The sequence below is a fragment of the Arachis ipaensis genome, chromosome B04, assembly GCF_000816755.2.
Source record: "Arachis ipaensis cultivar K30076 chromosome B04, Araip1.1, whole genome shotgun sequence".
Taxonomy (NCBI): Eukaryota; Viridiplantae; Streptophyta; class Magnoliopsida; order Fabales; family Fabaceae; genus Arachis; species Arachis ipaensis.
The window spans coordinates 9686401-9693680 of record NC_029788.2 but is presented as its reverse complement, the minus strand read 5'-3'; the positions used below and the strand labels follow the sequence as shown (position 1 = coordinate 9693680).

The window sequence follows — 7280 nt, the reverse complement described above, 5'->3', positions numbered from 1 at the left end:
CACACATCTAAACAATTTTACATCTAAGTTCATCCAAATCATTTAGTTTAAGCTGCGAAAATTTTTTTTTCTCATTTTCCTCCTCCTTCTTCTTTTTTTTCTCCTACTTTTTCTTTATCTTTTTATCATTATCGTCATCGTCACCACCACCATACCACCGCATTCATTTCCCTCTCCTCATTCTCCTCCTCCTCCTGTTTCTTTTTTATTTGAATTTCTTTGATCTCCTCCTTCCTTTTTTTTCTAACTTCTCCATCATCATTATCATTATCACCAATAATACCAACATTTTGCTAACATCTTTATTGATTCTGATTCTCTGTTGTGATCGAATGAACCGAAAATATTATCAAAATAAAACCATTGTATAATACCAAATGAACAAAAAATGGTCCATTATATAAATTCGAATTCAGAAACACCGTTTTCTGTGTCTCGAATGAACTGAAAATATTATTAAAGAAAACCATTGTATAATATCAAATGAACCGAAAATTTTTCTTTATATAAATTCGAATTCAGAAACACTTGTGTCTCGAATGAACCGAAAATTAGCTCAAAACGAAACTATTGTATAATACTAAATGAACCAAAAATTGTCCATTATATAAATTTAAATTCGATGATAACGATAACGATGATACGTATTAGAAGAAGACAATAACGATGATGATGATGATGATGATGATGATAATGATGATGATGATGGAGGAGAAGGATGAAAAGGAAGGAAGAGACGAAATTCCAATAGGAGGAGGAGGAAGAGAAAGAGGTGTTATAATGTTGTTGGTGGTAACAAAATTGAAAAATAATAAAAAGAGAGGAGGAGAAAAACTGGTATATCGGTATTTCAATAATTTTTAACCGTTAATTTTAATTATAAAAAGTATATATAATATATATAATTAAGATCAACGGTTAAAAATCACTAAACACGGGTCTAGCGGTATACTTAAAAACTTTCCAATAGTATCATTGTATCAAGGTATCATACGGTAAACTAGTACCAGCATTTATCGAAATCAATACTGGAACGTGAAGGAAAACTACATCAATTATGTCATTTGATTTCACCTGATTCTGATTCGGATTCTGATTTCATAAATTTAAACATGCGTCACAAACGTACCCTCCTAGTAGAAAATGACACTTCGCTTTGTTTTGAAATTCTATTCAAACATGTACTAATTAATTCCTTTTGCACACTTTTTTTTATATTATAAAGTCGAAGGAGCACAATACACAGGGAAAAAAGTAGTGTATCACTTTATCTCGAAATGAATAATCTCCCAAATCAATCTTTGCAATTAATTGCATTCAGTCACAATACTAATATCAACATTTCTCACCCAAAACGGTACAAACCTAATTCTCACAAGTCACAACTCAATCCCACAAAATCTAAGGTAACTTAGACAAAATTCATCCTTTCTTAACAATAATAACCACTATACACAAATCACTATCACTAAAATACACATAACATATATACCCAAAATCTAAACAATTAAAAAAATATATAGGAAAATAATGTGGAGGATTCAGTTCTGCACAGCTCAGACTCAATTTACCTTTAATATTTTGGTCCTAAGCGGCAGCTAACCCATAATTAATTAACCACAAAAGCACTTTCAAGCTCACAAGAAAAATCCAACCTCATAATTAATTAAACCTAATTTCGGATTTCTTCATCCTAATGTTGGCTTTTTTTGGCTGCCTAATATTTAATTAACAGGTTGATGAGGATAAAGTGGACAAGGTTGTAGCAGATGAAGTCCTAGGAGAGGGTGATGAGTTCTTCAAAACCACCGTAGGCAAGATGCCAGTTTTTCTCCTCTCTTGTTCCTTAATCAAGTCTCCCCCAAACAACTCCAACTTGTCCATGTTTGTGTTCTCCACAACCTTCTTCCCTTTGAACAAAACAGACTCAACGTTCTTCTGTCCCAACATATCCTCCGAAACCGACAACAGATCCGGCGTCGTTTTTCCCTGTTTGGACTTTGACATCACTTTGTTTGACTGAATCCTCACATAGTTGTTCTTCTCACACTCTCCAAATGCCATTGATACAGCTTGATCAACCTGCATTTTCAGTGAAAAACAACCATTAGAATATATCCACACCAATAATTAAGCTACCAACTCTTTCTTTGTTTCTTATTTTAAAAGATTGCATTATTCATTGCTCAACCACCATTCCATCTACACTTTTTCTTTTCAAGCTTAATATTTAATTTCTATCGATAAAGGTGATTTCTTTTGAAATCTTTTATTAATTAGTACATTATTAAGGGAAAGAATTTCCTATATATTTTTTGTTAGTTCTTACCATATCGGAAGCTCCTTCACCGGCGATCCTAACAAATCCAGACGGAGACTTAACGGAGTTAAAGTCGGTCTCTCCATTACCGAGAGAGAGGACGAGGAGGTCAGAGACGCCGTTACAGAACGGGAACTCGTGCTTGTTATTGAGCACGTGCGTGATGGCTGCGGCCGTTGGATTGTTCATGGCAACGCCACCGTCAACGGCCACGATCTTCGTCCTCCCGTCAATCGACCTCATCTCAACGGGACCCACACAACCAGGGTCCGCTGACGTGGCAGCGCACACGTCGCGCATCTTGAAATCGTAGCCGTCCATTTCGAGCGCGTCGGCGCGGGAGAAAACGAACGGCGCGCGCGTGACGAGGTCGTAGCATGGTATCAACACGGGTTTCACCGTGTCCTTCAACGTGCACTCGCCAAACGTCTTCCTGAAAAGCTTCTCCGCCTTCGTCGCCGCCGCATCGTGTCGGAGAACTCGCCGGAGAATCCCCGTCGACGACCTCGAGATCCGCCGGCGATTGTCGATCATGAACTTCAACGCCTCGTCGGCGGTGAACATCGGAAGTCCGTCTTTCCCGCGAGTGAAAAGCAGAGCAGCGAGGACGCCACCGACGCCGGTGCCAGCAACAGCGTCGAAATAGCCGGCGACGCGAGCGTTAGGGTTGCCGGACTTGCGACGGAGGCAGGACTCAAGTTCCGCGAGGGATTTCGCGGCGAGGATGCCGTCGGTGGCTCCGGTTCCATCAATGCAGAGGATCCTAACTTTCCCGGCGGTGTTTCCGGCGGAAATCTTGGGCGGCTTGGTGTGAATGGGCGAGAATTGAGCTGAATTGATAACAGAATTGTTGGCGGTGTCGGTGTCGTAACCGAAGAGGAACTTGTTCTCCAAGATGGAGAAGATTTCGTAGGTGAGCTTATCAACCTCGAATGTAGAATCGATCATGTTCAAGTTCATGGTTGATAGTGCTGCCATTAGAGTTTGTAGAGAGAGAAAGTTGTTAGAGAGAAGAGAGAGAGAAGAATTTGAGAGTGTTGAATGAAGAAAGAAAGGGAAATGGGAGATGCTTTATATAGTCATGAGCTATTCCACTTACTCAATGACTGAATGTGACCATCCAACAATAATATAAAACTGGATGTCTCAATAATTTTTTATATATTTTTTAAAAATTAACTTCTTTATTATATCATCCTATATATGTGATTAATTACTTATCTCAAGACAAGTTTTCATAGAGAAAAGATCTCAAAATTTAGTAATATACTAAGAAATTCTGTTTCTTATATAGGATTGAAATTTTACTTTCTTATTTTAGATATTTTCACTAAAATGTAAAACTGGTACTCCTAATCAAATTGTTATATTTCTGTTTAACTTTATTTACATGGTAACAAAATATTTACTCACATTCACCATTAAGTTAAATGAGGTATCTATGGCATGCACATAATGAGAGAAATGCATCAATTTAGAAAAAGATGGAAGAGAATATATATAGAAATATTTTATTTTATTTTAATTGTAATTTAATATTGGAGATGTGGAAGGATGATCATGATATGATAGACTAATGGAGGGAATTGTATGAGAAATTAAAAAACGGGAAAGAAAAGAAGAAAAGAATAAAAGCAGTGTGTAGAAAGAAAAGGAAAAATTAGAAGACCAGAGACAAAGACCAAAGTTGCAAATCAGCAACTTTTTTTAGGCCCCTAATTTTGGTGAATGAACGAATGAATTTAAAATTGTGTTGGTGGGAACAGTCTTTTTCTCTAGTCATGTTGCTTTATTCATTTTACTTTGGTTTCAGACTGCAAATTTTAAAAACTTGGTGGTGGGAACGTCATTTAGTGTCACACGAGGTCAATATTTTTTTATAATGGATTTGCTAGTACATTCACTTCTTTTCTTTTTATGGGGTAAACATACTATACTTCTATTTAAATAATATAGTTGCAATGTTGTATTAAAAATGGATAAGTTGTTAGTCAATTTCGGACATTCCATTCCATGCTTTTTTAAAACAAATCATTTTCAAATTATACGGGTAATTTAATTTTAATATATTGACAGTAAAATAATTTTATTTAGACATTTAAATAAATTTATGAATTTAAATAATTTTTAAATATTAAATTTATAAATTAATTACTTTTACTAATGTAATACTACATAATTAATTATTTTTATAAAAAATTTATATTGATAATACATAAAAAATAAATTAATATATGAATTGAAATTAATATTTACGAAGTAATTATCGACGAGTAGTATAATAAAATATAAAGAATGAAATGAATTTCTATACATATCGCTTTATTATCTGTCTCTTTAAATGTAATTACTTTACAGATTTTTTATTTTTTTTATTCCAAGACAAAGTTTAATCCATTTTAAATTTAAATTTTATTTAAAGATTTTGTTATTGTCCAATGAATTGCTGGATCGCTAAGATGCTAACTACTCCACGAAGACAAATTAGTTAGAATTTACCTTTTGCTTTTTAGGGCATAATTTAATTGGTACTAGAATTTTAAAATAAATATTTTTATAAATAAATTTGATATAGAAAATTATATAATATTAAATACACAAACAGTTGGGAAGTTGGGTTTTATAATTCAGATTTTATGACCTTCAAACTAAAGTGTGTTTTTTTACGTTCACTTTTTTTTATACAAGTTGATTTAGTATCAAATTTGCATTTATATTTATCAGGTTTTATGTTGAAAAGAAAATGTATCTTCTTAAAAAATCCTTTTTAGTGGCAAGAGTAGTGCATCCAAAGTCCAAACTCACTCAATCTTATTGCACAAATATTTTTACATAAGAGCCTTCTCTCTGGTTTCTAATAGAGTTATTCTTCTCTTTCATGGTGATTGGTCCCCTACTTTTAAATTATATTTAGTTTTCCTTTTTTTTTTAGCTTTCCAACGAATTATTTTTATGTTTAAATCGAAACTTCATACGTTAGAGTTTTGCAAATATATATAATGGTGACAGGTTAATAATGTCTATAATTGGCAATGGCAATGGCAATGACAATGGCAATGGGTGGTTGTATATCTAGTCTTTTTTATTAAAATAAATATCTAAAAATTATTAATTTTTAAAATGCGCAGTTAAAAAGGGAAATAAAAATACGTATGGCCATCTCATTGGTATCGATTGCGAAATAGATTTTTTCTTTAATTCATCCCAGGCGTCTGCGTAATGAAAGCTAGCGCCTCCGAGTTGAAGCCGGCATGTCCAATCATAGATGAGGTGCTTGCAAATTGGGACAATTTATGGGCTGCGCCAGCGAAATGGAGCACCTCCGAATGGCGTCCGCGAAATGAACCATAGCTAAGCATTTCATTATCAGGATCATCTTTTGACAATGTATTTTTATTGATATTTTCGTGAAAAATAATATTTGATTTCCGATCAATCTTCATTTTTTTCCTAAACAATAATTCATTAATTCATAATAGAATAAGTTTTAGACATGTGAGACAAGCCAATCCTATTTTTAAGTCAGAGTATATGGAGGCACGTCCCAAAAAAATGAACAGTTAAAACTAGATATCTAATACAAATATGAACAAAATCATGATACAAACATAAACAAAATCATAATACTACATCTTCTGTGATCTTTAAATCTGCAACAATAAAAAACTCTAAATCCCATAAACAAAATCAAAAGCAATTATTTTTATTTATTAAAATGTGCAAAATAAGATTACAAAATTAACAAAATCAGGACATTCTTATTTAATTATCCATTCAACATTTACAGCACAGAAATAATATAATTCAAATGTAATTTTTTAACAGTGCATTTACTGTTCATATAAAATTCTGATTTGAGTTTCTTGATCTTCACTAAAAGTATGGATTCTTTTTTTTTTCTTGCGGTAAAATATAGAGTTAAACACAAATTTAGCAAAAAAAAAGTTGAAAAATAAAAATATTTCTTGAACTAGGAATAGAAGAAAAAATTATTTTTCCATATTCAGCTAATATAAATTTCAAGAGAAAATTCAAAAGCAGAAGTTGAAAAAAACACTCATTTCGCAGGCACCAGAAATAACATTCATGCAGACTTATACGTTCTCTATTGCTTGAGTGATATAGTTGAATTGGACTTCCATTTCACATATAACGCAATTGAGTTGATCCTGACACTTTTACCTCCATTTCGCGGGTACCTAGGCTGAGTTGAAGGTAAATTTCATTTCGTCGTCAGTACCATTGAAATGGTCATACGTATTTTTGTTTTTCTTTTCAACCGTGTGCATTTTGAGAATTAATAATTTTTAAATATATATTTAAATAAAAGAGTCGTATATCTAGACTTCTTTTTACAAGATATATATAAACTTTTTTAACTAAAATTTTGGTGATTTGATGAAAGTAAATTCATGCTGAATAAATTTAGCTATCACCATTTTTTGGTAACTTAGGTCGCCTTTGTTTATAGGTCATGTTTGATAAATGAAATATGAATATTGACATTATATTTAGAGATATTGAATTAGTGTATTTTATGTCTATCATGATAGAAATGATATAGAAATACTAATGAGAGATACAATTTATTTTTTAATTTTTTTATTATACTTATTTATTTTTCATAATTATATTTATTATTATTATATTTTTTAAATTTTTTAATAAAAAATAAAATAAAATAAATTAAAAATAATATAAAATTTTAACTAAATTAAAATAAAATATTAAAGTAACAAATATCACATTTTTAATTTTAAATAACCATTTAAAACATATGATCCTATAAAATGCTTATGTATCTTTTTGTAAAACTTAGAATAAAACCAAACTTAACGTTAGTACCGGAGATACTCTAAATTTCAGTAATTTAATTATAAGGAAGGGACATAGTAATAAACTAATAATAGGATATAGTAATTTATAATGGACGTTCATGAAAAAAAAATGCAATATTTAA

The 7280-nt window shown here is 31.8% G+C and overlaps 1 protein-coding gene across 1 annotated transcript; it reads right to left on the bottom strand.

Annotated features, from left to right (window-relative positions):
- On the bottom strand, positions 1242-3382 carry LOC107638823 (patatin-like protein 6). The gene is made up of 2 exons (XM_016342221.2): positions 2330-3382; positions 1242-2082 (listed from the first exon to the last, which is right to left on the bottom strand). The coding sequence occupies exons 1-2, from the start codon at positions 3296-3298 to the stop codon at positions 1729-1731; spliced, it is 1323 nt and encodes a 440-aa protein (XP_016197707.1). The 5' UTR covers positions 3299-3382; the 3' UTR covers positions 1242-1728.